General features: G+C 41.8%; 1 protein-coding gene across 1 annotated transcript in view; it reads left to right on the forward strand.

The window, feature by feature from the left end:
* The window catches only part of ttn.1 (titin, tandem duplicate 1), a 156,296-nt gene that overhangs the window by 23,365 nt on the left and 113,796 nt on the right, over positions 1-19,135 (forward strand). The window contains exons 39-51 of the mRNA XM_044132734.1: positions 1,883-1,927; positions 2,370-6,059; positions 6,530-6,808; positions 6,998-7,564; positions 7,767-8,048; positions 8,135-8,413; positions 8,499-8,780; positions 8,865-9,143; positions 9,231-9,518; positions 9,620-9,898; positions 9,992-10,273; positions 10,654-10,932; positions 11,155-11,433. Coding sequence (XP_043988669.1) covers positions 1,883-1,927; positions 2,370-6,059; positions 6,530-6,808; positions 6,998-7,564; positions 7,767-8,048; positions 8,135-8,413; positions 8,499-8,780; positions 8,865-9,143; positions 9,231-9,518; positions 9,620-9,898; positions 9,992-10,273; positions 10,654-10,932; positions 11,155-11,433 — 7,110 coding nt within the window. The remainder of the gene's footprint in view (positions 1-1,882; positions 1,928-2,369; positions 6,060-6,529; positions 6,809-6,997; positions 7,565-7,766; positions 8,049-8,134; positions 8,414-8,498; positions 8,781-8,864; positions 9,144-9,230; positions 9,519-9,619; positions 9,899-9,991; positions 10,274-10,653; positions 10,933-11,154; positions 11,434-19,135) is intronic.

Below are 19,135 nucleotides of genomic sequence, written 5' to 3' on the forward strand. Positions count from 1 at the left end.
TGTCAAGTTTGCATGATTGACTGTGGAAAGCAGCCACTGTCCAGTCTTCACTGAGCCTGACTGATCCTCAACACTCCAACCCAACTGCACTTTGGCAAACAAATAACCAGGAAAAATCACCGGAATTGTGCTGTGTTGACCTAATTCTTCTATTCTTTCTTACTGCCCAGATGAAAAAGCCTTAGATAGCGTGTCGAGTTCTGAGACTAAAATAACTCAGACACTGGAGGCTCAGACAGAGAGTTTCAGCTCTCTGTCGATGGGTCAAACAACCCACAGTTTTGAGTTTTCCGAGGTTGTCTCTGAAGCTTCCTCCATGTCTTTGAGGACGTTTGAGATTCAGATGGAGAGTGTAACCTCAGAGGAGATGAGCTCTCGAAGCCGCTTTGATTTGAAACTCTCAGCCAGCCCCCAGCTGCTGATGGAAATGAGTGACATCAGAGTGAAAAGTGGCGAGATGGCTGAGTTCAGCTGCTCGTTCGATGGGCAGCCCTTCATTGGAGTGGTATGGGATCATAACGGTCAGAACTTGGTGGACACGGACCGGGTAAGGAGCTCTCAGAGTGGGGGCCTGTTGTCTCTGGTCATCCACAGTGTCGACATGGCCGATCAGGGAATATACTCCTGCACAGCTACCAACCAACACGGTCAAAACAGTTCTTCTGCCAGGCTCACTGTTGAAGGTGCTTAATCTTTCTTTCTTGTGATTTCCAACTAGTCCATTTCACTTCTCCATCTGCTCTCCCTGCTTTGGACCCCTTTTCATAACGTAATATTGCCTCCTAGTTTATAATCTGTTAGAATAATGTAATAACAACCTCTGTAGTGTAGTGTTGCTCCCTCCCACCATACCGGCTTCACCTCACTAATCTCATTCTCCATCCTACTAACCTTTTATTGATTATAGCCATAGCCGTTTACTCTCTGACCCTTAATTACTCTCCCTAACTTTATTCTCACTCAGCTAAAGAAGCAAACCTCAAAGCAGACACCCCCATGCCCACCGATTCTGTTCGTAAAGTGTCTCAACCAGAAAAGGAAAGCTCTAGAGATCTTTCTGAGCAAGAGAAGCAGGAGTCCAAGACAAAGCTCCAGTCTTTGCCTAAATCCTCCCAGAGACCGTACCACCTCATCAGCCAGTTGTATTTCCCAGATGTCCTGCCTCAAGATGAGCGGAGCCATCGCCTCTCCAACAGCCCAGAGTTTCTGATCAAACTCCCCCCTGAGTTGCTGATCCAAAACAAAGACAGTAACTCCCTGTACTGTATTATGAAGGGCCTTCCCACTTCATATGTCATTTGGCTTTACAACCGTCTGAATGTCAAGGATTCTGTTTGGTACTCTCTGAAACAAGACAGCTCTTTTTGCTGTGTAAATGCTAATAATGTGGGAGCCAGACCAGGGGGCTCTCACTATTTCAAAAATCTAACCTCAGCTGGGGATGCTGAGTGCAGCACAGTGATGAAAGGTTGGCATTTGCATGCTTTTGGTCCTTCTGCTCACTCTTGACTTTCTGTGGCCTGCACCCATGCACATTGTTTTTCACCTGCACAGCCATCATGAACACACTTCTTCACAGGGCAATTCTTCTTCTACGTCTTTAACCATGTTTAGGCAAGGTCTCTGACTCTTTGTCTTGCATTTTGACTAAAACATTAGTAGAGATATGAAGAGGGACAATCACAAAACCACAAAACTTTACCAAGAAGACAGATGTGCCACCCACTAAAAAGAACAAATGGAGGCATGAAAGAAGAACAGGTCAAAGAAACAACCCAAATGGATCATATGGTTGCACGACTCTTCACAGATTCTAACTGCCTTGCACTATGAATTCAGCTATAAAAATGTCCTTAACTGTAAACAATTTGTGTCTTTACAGTAACCGAAGTGGAGAAGGAACCAGTGGTAAAGGAGGAAGTTAAAGGTAAATACTGCTTCAACACTGCAATATGTTTGTATATAGTAGTGTTGAATTATCTTTATTATATCTTAAATTTTATGTATTTTGCTATGTGTTGTCTATGCTAGAAATTAGTCTGTTTTGATATGGTAGTTTAGTTCTATTTTAATTTAAATTTAATGCAAATTGTTTCCACCAATGTGAATTTATTTTTAAAATCTTCTGATATTTTTGACAAAACACACAATGTTTTTTTTTTTAGGATTTTACCAGGAAGCATTTTTGAACAAAAATAGTGTTTAGTGTCAGCTTGTTTAAATGTTAAATTTTTAGTACATCAGCATCTAATCCTGTGGTCAAATACAACTCATCTGTAAATGGAAAAAAAACAAAACACTGTGATTTCACTTGAGCTGATTGATGCTGGGATGTGTGATTTACTTTCAACTGTCATTACTCCACTCAGCCTTTTCTAGCTCAACGATCAGAGTGGAAGAGGAAACCCAGGAGTCATACTACACTGGCTTAAAATTAGCCGACAAAACCAGAACACTTGAACTCAAACCAGAAACTAAGCGCTTCTCCAGCTCTTTGGAGAGGAAAAAAGAAAAACCTGTTTTCCTTAGCAAACTTTCTTCAGCAGCTGCAGTTGTTGGAGAAACTTTTGCCTTTACTGTCAAAGTGTCCGGATTCCCAAAGCCCACTGTTCAATGGTTCCACAATGGGCAGATAATAACCAGTTCATCAGTTTATACATTTATTCATGAACAAGAGGAGTACAGTTTAGTTATTAACAAAGTTCAAAGAGAATTTGAGGGAGAGTACTCCTGCACAGTCAGCAACAGATTTGGCCAGTCAACTTGCTCTTCTTATCTTCATGTTCAGGTAAAGGAGCCAGAACAAGAGAAAAGGGTTGATGACAAAGCAACTGCAGCAACTGGTCAACCTCCAAAGTTCATGAAAGCTATAGAGTCAGTTCAGCTATCAGAGGGTGGTCAGTGTTTTTTCAGGTATATGCTGACTGGAGAACCACTCCCTGATGTTCAGTGGTTAAAAGGAAGCATCCATATTGAGCCTGCTGCATTTAACATGATGGTGAACAACCCAGATGGATCAGGCTTTTTCAGTATCGTGAGTGTTAAACAAGAACATAGTGGTATCTACACATGTAAGGCATTCAACCCATATGGGGAAGACTCTTGTAGTGCTGAGTTGTTGGTATTCAATGAAAAATCTCAAGAAGAGCACAAGTTCATTCAAAAAACTAAAGGCTTGAAGATATCACTAACCGAGCAAAGCACAGAGTCTCAGGTGTACTATGAAAGAAGCCGTTCTGATCAGATGATTTATACCATTAGCACTGAAGACCGGCAGATTATTCCTAGCGAGGAGGTGGAAACCCTCCAAGAGCTGAATGTCTCTGCTGCTACTCTTCAAAAAGAGCAACTGACCCACCAAGCTGCCCTTTTGCAGTCTCATGAAATTCATGAGAGTGTTTCCTTGACCCCAGCTCATCCCTTGGAAGTCTTGGCTGTTCCTGCAAAGCAACTTCCCAAAGCCTCTTTCTTATCTTCAGTCCAGGAGAGACAAAAGATAACAGAGCAGCACTCAGAGAGAATCCTGAGTCCTGAGGTAGTGGAACTGGAGTTCTCAAAAGAACAACAATCTAAAATCATGTCAGCTACATCTGAGGAGGTCATTTCCCTCACCACTGTGAGAGCTGAGCCTTTGACGGACCGGACGCCAGAGCACATGCAGACCACAACTGAGCCCAAGCAGGTTGTCAGCAGTTACCAAGTGGAATCTGCTTTACCTATTCTTGCTGATGTGTCAGATGCTGTGGAAAGACCAGAGGAGGAGAGAGGTTTTAGAGTTCAAGAGGGGGTTAAGATTTTATACTCTGCTCAATCTGCTCAGCAGTTGTTGCTTACAGAAACACACTCTGAGGCTCTGCTAGCTTTAGACCCTGCCGTTAAACCACAAATTGAAAAAGAACAATCTAAACCAGTGCTTGCTCCAGTGAGTGAAACTAGGGTGACTCTATCTAAAGAGCAGAAATATGAAACAAAGACACCGGAGCAAGAAAGCATCCAGCCAAGTAAAGATAAGATATGTAAATCTGCCATAGTAACTGAGGAGAAATATCAGATTCAGGGTGAACAGACAGTACAGGTGGCACCTCTAGAGACTCCGACATGTCTGCAGACTAGTTGCGAGGATAAACAAGTTTTAAATTTGCAAGTTATCACTGATCAGGGTGTTTTAGAGTCTGAGGGAAGACTCAGCAGTGAAAAGCCCCCAATGGAGCTGGCAGACATGGCTAAGAATCCAGCTTTGCTGTATTCAGTGACTCAAGACGAACAGAGGACTGTGGTATGTGAGGCAACTTCAGAGTTCACAGCAGAACCCGACTATGCATCTGTTCAGCCAAAGAAAGAGCAACCACAACCAAAATACCTCCAATCGAGCCATTCTGTATCAGTTTTACCAAAGGAAGGCATCATTGCCTTTACTAAACTTGATCAGCATGTGGCATTACCAAAACAGGAGCGGGCTAGAAGCCATGCTGCGTCCTCAGAGACACAAAGAGAGATCATAGCAGAGTATCATAAAGACCTCAATGTTTCTGTGGAAGGGATTAAGGCACAGAATCAGACTGAATCTAGACCTCCAAACATTCTTGGTGTGTCCTCCCAGCCCCTGCGCCTTCCAAAGGAGACCCCTTTCACTGAAAGCTTCAGAGAGCAGCGAGCTTTAGTTCAGAGAGAGGATCAGTGGAATATTATGCAATCTTTGAACGTCACAGACACTCAGGTTTTAGAGGAAGGTCACACTGCCAGTCTTCACACTGACGAGAAATTCAAGCCTGAATCAAAAGTTGAACCCAAGATCCCAAAGAGACCTGTATTCATAGAAGAAAAGGCAGTTGCAACTGAAAGGTGCACCATCTTAGAGGCTGCTGAGCAGGATTTTGCGGTGCAGATCCAGGAGGGACAATCAGTCCGGCAATCGGTGCTGTTAGAAGAAAAGCGGGTCCTCCTGGTCGAACAATCAAGCGAGATTCATAAACCAGAAGCTTCCACTGTCAGTGTTAAGACACAACCTAAAGGTGTTGTTTTTATTCATGAGTCTCAGGGTGCTCATGCTCTACCTAAAGAACTCAACTTTGTTCTGAATATCCCAAAATCAACAAGAATGACTATTCGGCGTCAGTTGAGAGAAGCTCTTCAGTCTGCTGTGGCCAGTGATCAACCAGTCTTACTAGCAGAAGTGGTGGGAAAGTTAGAAACAGTGGAGATACAGGAGGTCAAAGTTCAACGAGAACCCAGATGGACCACATTCACATATCTGATCACATCGCCTGGTGTCCCACTGGAGATCACACTGTCCTTCCAAGGAGAATATCCTCAGAAAGCTGATCTTAAGTCTGAGCTGCAGGTAGCTCTACGGGCGATGGTTTTCCAGGAGCAGCAAAGTCTTTCGTCAGGACAGCAAGCCATATTGCCAATTGACATACCTCAGAAGGCTCAGGTCAGCTCAATACCCTCTAAAGAGATGTTGTCAACCATGATGGACTCAGTGGTGGTGGCAGAGAGTGTTGTTGGGTTTCCTCCAGAGGCATCTCATTCTGCAGAAGTCAGAACTGAATTGATGCGTTCTTTCCAAAGTGCAACAATTCAGAGCCATGCTGAGGAATCCAGGAAAGTGAGTCGGACAGAATTTACATCAGAGAGGGACATCACTGAAGTAACCACCTTGTCAGCTGTAGAGAACGTTCCCGCAGTACATGTGGACACTTTAGTTCACAGAGAAACCAGAGAGGAGTATCTTTCAGAGGCCATCCTAATCAGTGAGTCCTCTGACAGCCTTATTGATCATCCTGTTATTATTGAGTCTCTAGAGGATGTTTGTGCTGAAATAAATGATAAAGCTGTTTTTACCACTACTATCAAGTATGCCACCAAGGTTAACTGGTTTTTCAATGGCCAGCTAGTGAAATCTGGTAAAGAGTTCAAGTGTTCTGAAGACCATGACACATACACACTAATTGTCAACAAAGTTGTCAAGGAGAGGCATCAAGGAGAATATGTCTGTGAGGCTGAAAATGAAGTCGGCAGGACTACAACATCTTCAAGGCTCACTGTGGTCTCAAAAGGTTTGATGATGGACAGTTCTTTGATATCATCCACTAACTTCACATATTAGCTTATATCATGTTCTGCTGTCTCTAGACCTCCAAAAAATAAAAAATTACATTTAAATTTGAAAGTTTGAGGTTTTAATCAGAGACCAGAACCGTCCTCACATTTCCTCTCTCCCATCTGCACTTCTCCATAAACATGCCATCCTCACATCCATTCCTATTTCTTTCTAGGAATTACCTTCCATGTTATTCAGCACCTGCCATTCCTCATCCTTGGTCCATTCCTTGCATGCATATCTTTTTTTTCTCAACCTAACCCTGACACAACTTTCCTCCTCCACAGTCATCACTGGATTCATTTCTTTGAGTCACTCTTCATTCCAGGGCTACTTCAGTCTTCAGAAAAATAGTCAGCCTTCTTTCCATTCAGACTGCTTTACTCACTTTGTCATTTCTTTTTCATTTCTCTCCTCAAAACACAGTGAAACCTGTGTTCAAACACAGAATTGTTCCTCTGGAGATCAACATCGGCAATTCTGCCAGGTTTGAATGTGATACAGAGGATGCTCCAAATGTGAACTTCAAGTGGTTCAAAGATGGTCACCCCATCAAAGATGGTGATAAGTACAGGATTATCAGTCGCTTCTCTGCTTCCTCTCTGGAAATTCTGAGCTCTTCAAAGGATGACAGTGGAGAGTATACCTGTAAGGCATCCAATCAACATGGCAGTGATGAATGCTCTGCTTCTCTCGGTGTGACAGGTAAGAACAATGCATGTTTCCTCATTTCTCTGTGATTGACTTTGGGCCTTTCCAGGAGTTTATCCATATTTTGAGATAAACAGATTTGTTTTTGTACTGTTATACTTTTCCCCCCCTCTTGGTTTTCGTGGTTCTACTACACAGTATGACATTTTATCACTAACATCTTTTCATTCTTAATCTTTGTAGAGAAACTTCCTCCAGTTTTTCAAACTAAACCTGACAACCAGACTGTGTATGTTGGAAAGAGGGCACTCATACAGTGTATGATAGCAGGATCTGCTCCTCTAAATGTTGTGTGGCTAAAAGACCACCAGCTTGTGCCCTCTATGTCAGAACACTACCAAACCTTTTGTGAAAAGAATAAGCACACTCTTGAGATCAAAACGCTTGAGGCAGCCGACCATGGGCTGTATGTGTGCAGGGCATCTAATAACGTTGGGATGGCTGAGTGCAGCATGGAACTGCGTGTTGTTGATAAGCCCAACTTTGTAAAGCCCCTGGGTTCGGTTGCTGCAGTGGTGGGAGCTCCTCTTCACCTGGAATGTCAGGTGGATGAGGACACAGGAGTAACTGTTACCTGGACCAGAGATGGTAGGAAAGTCCACCAATCTCCAGACTGTAAACTGTCTTTTGAGAATAAGACAGTAAACCTTGATATACTAAAAACCACACTGAAAGATTGTGGGAATTATGTGTGTACGGTGGCAAATGATGCCGGAAGTGCTTCTTGCTCCACTTCTGTCAAAGTACAAGGTAAGTTATTTATATTCCCGTTTTTTAGTGCTTGAAACTTTCAGGAAACCAAGAAGAAAAACTTAGTTTTTCATGTTCTTGGTGTCTTGTGAGATAGATTGTTCTTCTCATCTTAATGAGCTTTGTTTTCAATGCTGGTTTCTTGTTTTTAAATTACATCTTCAACTCCATATAATGGTTCTGACTAACCATACCCCTGCAGAGCCACCAGTCTTTGTAAAGAGACTGGAGGGTACAACAGTTTGGAAGCGAGGCAGCACAGCTCGGCTGCAGTGCACCGTCAAAGGATCCCCCGAGCTTCACACCACCTGGTTCTTCAATAACAGTGAGCTGTCCAGTGGTGGCAAATACGCTGCCAGCTTTAAGGATGGTGTCGCCACTCTTGAGATAAACAATGTCATGTTGAGTGACAGCGGGAGCTACAGCTGTGAGGTTCTGAACGAGTCAGGTTGTGAGAGCTGCAGCACCAAAGTGACAGTCAAAGGTGTGCAGCATTTGAAATGATTTTTCATTTAAAAATACAATATGGCATATACATTTGTCTTTACCAAGCTGTTCGTTCCCCATTAGAACCTCCATCATTTATTAAGGATGCACCCTTCATAGAAGCAGTGAGAGGATCAACAGCTGTGATGGATTGCGAGATTGCAGGTTCTGCACCATTTGAAGTAACTTGGAAAAAGAACAAGAAACGCTTATCCTCAGATAAAAAGTACAGAGTAGTGTCACAAGGATCACTGGCCTCTCTGGAGATCCACACATTTGAGAGCACTGATGCCGGCGAATATGAATGTGTTGTTTCAAATGAGGTTGGTTCAGTGACCTCTACCTCGGTGGTTAAACAGAAAGGTTAGTTAAAAAAAATCATCAGGATGATTTTGACTCTAGGTTTCTCAGTAGCTATTAAAGTTTACTATAATTGATGCCATTTCAGAGCCACCTATCTTCTCAAAGAGAATTGAGAGTTCTACAGTGTTGTTGGGAAATGCAGTGAAGCTCCAAGGAGTAGTGAAAGGCTCCGCTCCAATTTCTATAAAATGGCTGAAAGACTCTAAGCTGCTAATAGATGATGATTCCAGTGTCACAACAATATTTGAGAACAACATTCCTTGCATTTCCTTCACTTCCGTTGGGATAAAGCATGGTGGCAAGTATACGTGCATTGCTGAAAACGAGGCAGGGCAGCAGAAATGCGAGGCTGTTCTCACCATTCAAGGTTAGAACTCATTTGTATTTACTAGCTATTCTCACAGTTAATCTGTGTTAGTTTATAAAGCCTAAAGCTTGTGTTGTGTTTTAGAACCGGCTAAGATCATAGAGAAAGCAGCGTCCATCAGTGTTACAGTTGGTGAAACGGCTACGCTTGGGTGCACCATCTCTGGAAGCCCTGAGCTCAAAGTCAGATGGTTCAAAGATGGCAAAGAGATGATTAGCGGTCGTAAATATAAGATGACTCTGAAGGAAAACACCGCTGTTCTAAAGATACTTTCAGCAGATAGAGGAGACACTTCAGAGTACAAGATGGAGGTGTCCAACAAAGTTGGAAAAGACGAGTGCACATGCTCAGTCACAGTAATAGGTTAGTTTCAGCCAGAAATACATAATTATTTCAACTCAAAACAGACCTTTAGTCACAGTTTCGTGTTTGACTTCTCCTTCCACACAGATCGTGCAGTTCCACCATCCTTCACTAAAACTCTAAAAAAGATTGATGGAAGTATTGGTAGTAATGCTACCTTGGAGTGCAGAGTTGCTGGATCACAGCCAATGGTTGTTTCTTGGTTTAAAGACAACAAAGAAATTCACAGTGATGATAAATACAAGCTTGATTTCAGTGAAAGTGCAGCCTCTGTGACAATTACACATCTTGATCAAAGCGATGGAGGAGTTTATACGTGCCGGGCTTCAAACAAGGCCGGAGAAAATGAGACCAGTGGAACACTGACAATAAAAGGTTAGAGAAGTTTCAATGTCTTAAGTCTACTAGGAATTTAACAAGAGACACAACTGAGCAAAGGTTATTGATAGGCTTAAAACATGAATGTTTTTTTGCAGAACCTCCAGCTTTCACAGTAAAACCTGAGTCGCAGGATGTTCCACCAGGAACCAACATTGTGATAAAAGCAGCCTTCACTGGGTCTGCTCCACTGGTGGTTAAATGGTTCAGAGAGGAGAAAGAGATTTTCTCTGCAGGAAAGTGTGTCATAAAAAAGGATGTCTCCTCAAGCTCTTTAGAGCTTTATTCTGTAAAACCCAGTGAATCTGCTAAATATACCTGCCAAATATCAAATGATGCCGGAAAAGTGGATTGCACTGCCATCCTCTTCGTGAAAGGTTCTTCTTCCATCTTTCATCTGCCATCTTGTTTCCTTCCTTCTACTAACCATTTTACAAAGTTTACTGTGATTGCTCTTGTGTAATTTACAGAAGCTCCCACGTTCACAATGAAGCTTGAGCCTTCACGGCTCCTAAAAGCTGGACAGCCTCTGAAGCTGTCCTGTAAAGTACAGGGAACCCCTGTAATTTCCATCACATGGATGAAAAATGGGTCTGAAATCATTTCTGACCACAGACACTTGATGTCCTTTGAGAGCTCAGTAGCCTCTCTGGAGGTGGAGAACTGCTGTATAGAAGATAGTGGGGAATATATGTGTTTGGCTTCTAGTGAGGCCGGGAGAGATCAATGCAGCTGCTCAGTGACCGTCAAAGGTTAGTGCTGTCTTAAGAAGCTGTCCTCTACAAACTGATCCTAGAGTCTGGTCCACATTGTTCCATCTTTCACTCCTTAGTTATCTTTTGTTGGATGAATGAATTAACTCCAGTGTGAACATTAATATTTGTAACAACCTATGAGTAGAACTAAAAATGTAGACATGAAAACATGACAGAAAATGGCTCTGTAGAGTTAGTAGGAAGCTAAAAGCCAAAGTAAAGCATTATATAAAGGAAGGTAAGTTTGCTGAATAGTGCTTGGAAGTGTTTTAGCAAGAAGTCCCTTGATGGATTTTGTGGACCAGATTTGCCTCATCAGATGAAGCTTTCCTTTCAGATATTATTGTTGAATGTTACTTTTATTATCTTTCTCATAGAGCCTCCAGTGTTTGTAAAGCCTTTTGAATCAGCTGAGTTTGTGAAAGGATCTGACATTGTCCTAACAGGAACCGTTTCAGGTTCCCCACCATTTGAAATAAGTTGCTTCCTCAATGATAAGCTGATCAGAAGCAGCAAAAAACATCAGATCCATGTTCAAAAAGGCACAGTCACTCTTCAGATATCTGACTGTGACAGCAGGGATGATGGGACGTACCGCTGCACTGTTGCAAATGATGCTGGGGAAACTACTTGTTCTTGCCAGGTTTCTTTGAAAGGTTAGTCAAATGAATGTCTTGTGCTGTTACCCTAAGTTGTCTGCTGCATGCTTCTCAGTTTCATGGAAAGTTTTGTGTATGATGAAATGTCAGGTGATTAATTTGCAGATTTTCCAGGTTTCCAGAAAACTGTTTTCTTTTTGCATTGTTTAGATCAGAGAATTAACAAGGTTCAGCTTCAGCCTAGATCCTTCAGTCTCACTTGTGATCTTCTTTCACTAGAACCACCCTCATTTATTGAAAGACCACAGGACATGTCCTGCATGGTGGGCTCTGAAATCTCTATGAAATGCATGTGTTCGGGAGCACTTCCCATGACATTCCGATGGAACAAGGATGATCACGAGCTCACTGAAGACGAGCATGTTAAGATGTCCTATGAAACCAACAGTGCTGAGTTGAATTTGAAAAATGCCCAGTTATCCCACAGTGGGAAATATGTGTGTGAGGCTGAGAACAAAGTTGGAACTCAGAGATGTACCGCCATGGTCACGGTGACAGGTTTGTCACATTTGTTTGAAATTCTCATCTTAACTCTTTTCTTAAATGTTCAGCTTTAAGCTTCATTAACACATTGGGTTCAGCTGTGTCCTGTGTTGGTGTTGTAGAGTTAAAGTCTGTGCGTGTAAGTGTTGGTTACCCAGTAAGGCTTGGATGAACGGCTATGAGGCTTTTTGGGAATACTGTTAGATATCACATCAGAAATTCAGGAATTCAATCTGCTTTGTATCTATCACATATAGACCAGTTAATTATGGACTTGCTCTGTACTTTCAGATTAAGATTTTGTTTTCAGTCGCAATGCTTTGTTTAGGTGAAGTTACAGTATATTATATGAAAGCTGAAACGTTTGGTTTTAACAACAGAATTTATCAACACTGACATTATTTTCAATGCTTTGCTGTTTTATGCTATGACTTCATGCATGCCAGCACTGATCACCCATTGGATTCCAGCTTAAAATGTTCTATGATGATGACTGTTATTTGTTTAAATGCAAACCTTGAATTTAGGAGCAAAACAGAATTATAAAAGTTTTCCACTGGGCTTTTTTCTTTATGCTCTGGTGATTATTCTGCTTTTATTTTTTCTGTTGTCAAGTCCTATGATTTTTATTTAAACTAAAAACTCAGTTTTTGTTGAACTCATAGACACAAAGGTTTGTGGTTATGCTGAAGTATATATGGTTTGTCTTTTAGTTGAAGCTCAAGTTTGCATCTCAAATACAATATGTTGTTTTGTTGGTATGTTATCCCACAAAATAGCTCTGTTAGTGCATCTAATAGTGGCTGAAGGTACGGTTGAAGGGTCTGATCTAATCAAGTGAGCTAGTGTTGTAGGTAATTCCTACTTTTTGTGTGGAAGCTGTTTTGGTTCAGTAGCATAAGTATGTTCAGGTTATTTTTGACAGAAGAAATACTGCATCATGGGTTATTTTACATTACAAATATAATTTCTCTCTCTTTTTGGTCCCTGCTTTGGGAGAGCCTCCTATCTTGGTTTTCTGTGGAAGAATCTCTGTTAGTTCGTTTATTGGCTATTCATTTGCTTGCAAAAGGAATTTCAAGACTAAGCATGTCAATGAGAAGAAGCTCTTAAAGTTCTTTGCTGCTGTTTCGACTTTTGATGTGATATATACATTTATGTCATCATGTAATTGAGGCCAAGTAGAATAAATGATGTCCCACTAATTATGTGCAAGGTGTATTGCTTAAGCTTTAACATACACTCATCTCACTACTCCTGGATTATAAATCCACTGTAAGGACATATAGAGGCAGAGGTAGTAAAGACTGCTTAAGTTTGATTGAGCTTCACAGGTAAGTGTCAAATTGCTCAGAGATTGTAGAAATCTTCAATCAGAAATCAACTGGTTGTCTATGAGAACTACCTCAGTCCATGTTAAAATTCAGTCCTTTCAGCTGGAAGAGAGTCATGCGGGTCTGCTAAGTTGATGTAATGCTGCAAAGTTGACGATGGTCTTGGATAAATCTTCATAGACACACAACTAATTATAGACCAATGTGTTTGAAACAGATGCTGTGACTCCTCCCACATTTGTTAAAAAATTATCAAACATCCAAGCAGTGATGGGTTCAGTGGTCACACTGGAGTGCAAACTGTCAGGCTCTCTTCCATTTGTTGTCGAATGGTACAAAGGGAAACAAAGGATCACCAAGAGTTCTAAGTTCAAACTTGTGCACATTGGAAGGACTGTCTCCCTGGAGTTAAAACTGACTGAAGGTCGCGACACAGGAGAGTATTCCTGTAAAGTCACAAATGAAGCTGGAAGCTGTGTATGCAGTGGGATTCTTACAGCTAAAGGTTAGCTTTCAGATTTAATATTATTCTTTAAAAAGTAGTCTTCACTCTAGGTGTCATAATAACTTCTCTATATGGGTTTTAGTGCCACCGAGATTTCTGGTGGACATCAAGCCTCAAACGGTTATTCCACAGTCAACGGTGACCTTCAGAGGAGTCTTTGAAGGGACTTCCCCATTTACAGTGGAATGGTTTAAGGATGGCATCAAACTCATTGCTGGATCTTCTTGTGCAATCAGTTTAGAGGAATACTCTTCTTCATTGGAGCTCAACTCAGTCGAGGCCATGCAAAGTGGAGTTTATTCTTGCCAAGTTAGCAATGAAGCCGGCACAGTGACAAACGCAGCAGAATTGTTGGTGAAAGGTTGGACTATTCTTTTTTTGTCCAGCACCATCTTTCATTTAACCCATCTTTATTCATCATTTTTACCGTTCTTCTGTCTTCATCCTGAGCAGTTTATCCTCTCCCAGCCATATTTGTGTTATCTTTGAGATCGTGTTCCTCCCTTCGCAGCATTCCATCACCTGCCTGCATCCTGCATCCATCCCAAAGGTGTTCGAGTGTTGCTTTATGTTGGCAAAAGTAACCTAATCTTTTTTTGACTTCACAGAGCCTCCTCGGTTTATCATGAAACTGCCTCCCACAACCTTTGTGAAACAGTGTGAGGGAGTCCGTTTAGAATGCAAGACCAACAGTGCACGCTCCTTGAAAATGTGCTGGTACAAAAATGACCAAAAGATAAGCGACGGAGGCAATTATAAAGCGATGTTCGTTGATTCGACCGCATACCTCCAGCTACGGTCTGCAAGGCTCGAGGATAATGGAGTCTACACATGTGAGGTTCATAATGATGCTGGCTGTGCAAGCTGCAGCACCACTCTCACAGTTCAAGGTCAGCTATCGAACGGATTTCTTGGTGCTATGTTACACTGTGGATTTGTCCCCTCTGAAGTTCAGAAGCATGAAAGAGAAGGAATGGATGTCTTGTGATGCAAATTTTGTTTGATTTTGTTATGAATGTCTTTAGGACCCCGTATAAAAATGCCGGCATGGAATCCGTCAAAACTTCAGTGTGTCATATAGCATGAGTCTGAGAGGTCTCCATGTTCAGTGACATGCTTTTTTTCAGTTTTGGTGGAATGATCTTGGGTACATCCCTTTTTAATTACATTAAATTCTCTTTTTCTAAAGGGGAAGCTACAGTGTGATCATACAGTAGCATGAACATTATTTAAGTGTTGCCTTACCATAGAGGATTGCTTTTGTAAAGGCCAGGAAGGATCCCTCAAGCATGGACTGAACTTTGCCATAAGCCTGATCATAAAATTGAACCAAGTGCTTGGATAAACTGCTTGTCATAATGGTTTGCCTGTTCATGAAGATAAATTATCTCAATGTATCAAAACATATTTTCCAGAGTCTCCATCCTTTACTAAAACTCCCAACCCAGTGGAGGGGATTCAAGGGAAAGATGCCAGTCTTTACTGTGAGATGTATGGCACTCCACCTTTCCAGGTTAACTGGTACAAAGACAAAAGGCCCTTAAAAGAAAGTTGGAAACACAAGATTGTTAGTGTGGGCAACTCTACTACTATTCATATCATGAAACTTGAGCATAATGATGTTGGCCTGTATGAGTGCAAGGTGTCAAACAATGTAGGAAGTGAGTTCTGTCGCACTAGTCTCAAACTAAAAGGTTTGTACCAAATCAGTGGACAATTTCTCAAACTCAATTTACATAGGATCATATCTCCTCATCTGTGATCTTTCTTTAAATATTCAGAACGACCAGCGTTTGTCACAAAGCTCATCGACCAGTCCGTAAGAATTGGCCAGCAACTGACACTGACAGCCACAGTGAAAGGCTCTGAGCCTTTGACTGTGTCCTGGGTCCAGGACAAGGACCACATCCTTAGAGACAGTGATAACAGGAAGATTACCTTTGAGAACAACATAGCCACTCTTGTAGTTCCAGAGGCTGACTCTGCAACAGCTGGTAAATACACCTGCCAGCTGAGTAACGACTCGGGACTGGTGGAGTCAGTCTCCCAAGTTACTGTTTTAGGTTTGTAGAACTTTACACACAAGTTTACTGCAATGCTACTATACCATTAGCTCTAAAATTTTCTTTCCACAACTTTAGAACCTGCTGCTATTGTGGATAGTCCAGAATCCATGAGTATCACATCAGGAGAAAATGCTTCTATTGAAGTTACAGTGTCCGGTTCACCAGAACTGAAAACAAAATGGTTCAAGGACAACAAAGCCCTCAGTTCTGGTGCCAAATATCAGACATCTTTCACAAGGAAAATTGCTGTTCTGAAGATCCGTTCTGCTGACAAAGCAGATGCTGGAGAATATAAACTGGAGGTTGCAAATCACGTTGGTACAGCTTCTTGCAAAATCAAGCTCTCAGTCTCAGGTTGGTGAACTTTATGCAGATGCTTTCTTTATCTTATGAGAAATTGTAGTTCAGAAAAGTGGCTCATGACATGTTCTTTGACTACAGATAAGTTGATTCCTCCAAGTTTCATAAAGAAGCTTATTGATACACACTTCGTTGTGGGAAGGTCTGGTGAGATGGCGTGCAAAGCTACTGGATCTTCTCCTTTAACAATTTCCTGGTTCCACAATGGCAAGGAGATCAAGAGTAGTCCCCCCTATAGCATCAGCTCCACAGATAACAACCACAGACTGCAAATTTCAACTGTCAGTATGTCAGATTCTGGCAAATACACCTGTAAAGCAGTGAATGCTGCAGGAGCCAGTGAGACCAGTGCCTCATTTAATGTGACAGGTTAGTACAGACTTGCAGTCTTTAAGGATGGAATCAGATTGTTATGGAAACCTATTACTTATCCCACAACCAATCTTTTTTTTTATCTCAAACCAGAACCTCCTTCATTTTTGGAAACTCCTGAACCCAAAGAAATTTTGTCTGGCAAAAATGTATCTTTCTTAGCTAAAGTAAAAGGCAGTTCCCCACTGCAAGTCAAGTGGTTCAGGGGAGCCAAAGAAATGCAACATGGAAGAGGCTGTGAGATCTCATTGAAGGCTGATGTGGCCACTTTGGTGCTTCATAGAGTTGATAAATCCCATGCAGGAGAATACACATGCCAGGTCATAAACAACGCAGGAAAGGAAAGCTGCCCTCTCCATCTTTTTGTGAAAGGTTTGTCAGCATGAAACTCTTCTAAGCATCTGCATTTAAAAGTGACTTTGGTGTAACTGATTATTGGAATTACGTCCCTTAGAGCCAGTCCACTTTGTGAAGAAGCTGAGAGATATCTCTTCTGAGAAGGGTAAGCCCCTGAGGCTTGAGGTCACTTTCTCAGGAACACCCAAGGTAAATGTGACCTGGAAGAAGGATGGGAAACTCATCTGGGCCTCATATGAGTACACGGTGATCACCACAGACACCTCCTGCATACTAGAGATTCTTAACTCTGACAGAATGGAAGCAGCTGGCACATACTCTTGCGAAGTAGACAACGGAGTGGGAAGTGACAAATGTGAAGCACACATTTCAATTCTAGGTAAAAACAAAGGAACTCTTGCATGTTACGTGTTTAGTTCTTTTGCTTCCACTCTAATACCTATTTACTATCGATCTCTAATTATCTCATTCTTTAAGATATTCATTTGCACCTTAACACTTGTACTAAAACCATCATCTTCATCTTTCATTTAGAGCGACCATACTTTGTCGATCAGATGGAGCCGGTGGAGGTAACAATGGGTGATGCAGTTACCCTGAAATGTCGTATTGCAGGAAGTCCTGATATCTCAGTAGCTTGGTTTAAGGCTGATGGAAAGCTGAGAAAGTCCCTCAATTGTTCCATGGATTTCTCAAATGGTATTGCCACTTTGAATCTGGTCAAGACAACTAAGTCTGATGATGGTGAATACACCTGCAAGGCTGAGAACCGGGTCGGTTCAGCCTCTGCCACTTGCAGAGTGACAGTAAAAGGTGATGCTTGCATTTTATACTCCATTTTCCAGATTTAAAAAGTTTTGCGTTAAAAAAAGATCCTTCTAATGCTCAATATGAACATAGTAAAGGTGACTTTTTGAAAATAAAAACACATTTCTTGGGATAAATCCTCCGATAAAGAGACAAAATATTTGATATTTTGAACAAATTTCTTAAATCATCATTGCCTTTCTTAGAGCCCGTGTGCTTTATCAAGAAGCTGGAAGACACAACCTTCATGGTCGGGCAGCCGCTGAAACTAGTCTGCACATACACTGGGAGCCAGAGGGTGTATGTGACGTGGAAAAAAGACAACAAGCTGATCTGGGCCTCTTATCAGTACAACGTTAAAACCACCGACTCTACCTGCATTCTGGAGGTTCTGAACAGTGACAGGCCTGAAGCAGCAGGAACATACACTTGTGAGATTTCTAATGGAGCTGGAAGTGATGTTTGCCATGCGCATGTCAGCCTAGGTAAAGTCAAAAACTGTTAACACTTCTGGTTTCACTTAATTCAAGTAACTCCTCCAGCTACAGTAGCTCAAGGGGTTTTTGTGCTCTTCAAAGAGTAATGCAATAATCATAGCTGATTCAAACTACTTCTTTCAACCTGTCTGCTTGCATACGCCACACAACTAACCCAGACATTACCCCTCTCAGAACCCCCTCGCTTTGTGAACAAGCTGGAAGACACATATTTCAGACTCCGGGAGCCTTTGACCCTGAAGTGCACATACATTGGGAGTCAGAGGATACATGTGACCTGGAAAAAAGATGACAAGTTAATCTGGGCCTCATACAAGTACAACGTCAAGACTTCTTATGATACATGTATCTTGGAAGTCCTCAACAGTGATCGAGAAGAAGCTGTGGGAAGATACACTTGTGAAATTTCTAATGCAGCAGGAAGCGATGTCTGCCATGCTAATGTGAAATTAGGTAAACTCTTAATTCACTCACATGCATATTTCTTTGCAGAAATAACAAATCAAATTGTATCGTCTTTGTCGTCTGTAACCAGCTTGCTTCAAAGACTAATTATCATCATCATCTAACACTTCCATTGCTTACTGATTTCTTAGAACCTGTTCGGTTTGTGAAAAAGCTGAGAAACACCTTCTATAAAATTGGCCACTCTTTGACGCTGGAGTGTACATTCACGGGCAGTCAGAGGATTTATGTCAACTGGATGAAGGACGGCAAACCTATCTGGGCTTCATATAAGTACAACATTAAAACAACCGACTTCTCCAGCATCCTGGAAGTTCTAAACAGTGACAGACGGGAAGCTGAAGGACAGTATTTTTGCGAGATTTCCAATTGTGAGGGTACTGACATCTGCCATGCTATGGTCAAGATAGGTAAAACCACTACTATGTCCCGTCATCATTGCTTTACTAATGATCAAATCATCATTGCCTACTCATATAAAAAGTCATTTTCTAAATGTTAACATAAATAACCCAAAACATTGGCTCTTGTAGAACCTGTGAGCTTCATCAAAAAGCTGGAAGACACGACGTTCAGGCTCGGGGAGCCGCTGTCGCTGTACTGTGGTTTCAATGGCAGCCCCAGGGTCTACGTGAGCTGGAAGAAAGATGGGAGACCCATCTGGGCTTCTTATAAGTACAACGTAAAGACTACAGATAATTCCTCCATCTTGGAGGTTCTCAACAGTGACCGGCTAGAAGCAGCAGGAAGATACTCTTGTGAAATCTCTAACTCTGAGAACAGTGCTATCTGCTCTGCCCAGGTCAAACTAGGTAAAATACTAACTACGAAGCATAGCAGGAATGGGTCATTGTTTTCATTATCTTAACCAGAAAGAGAGAAGCCTTAGATTGAGAATTTAAACAAGAGATGGTCAGCTCAGTGACCAGCTCAGTGATATCCCTTCTAAAATTA

This window comes from Gambusia affinis, linkage group LG11 (genome assembly GCF_019740435.1).
Source record: "Gambusia affinis linkage group LG11, SWU_Gaff_1.0, whole genome shotgun sequence".
Lineage (NCBI taxonomy): Eukaryota > Metazoa > Chordata > Actinopteri > Cyprinodontiformes > Poeciliidae > Gambusia > Gambusia affinis.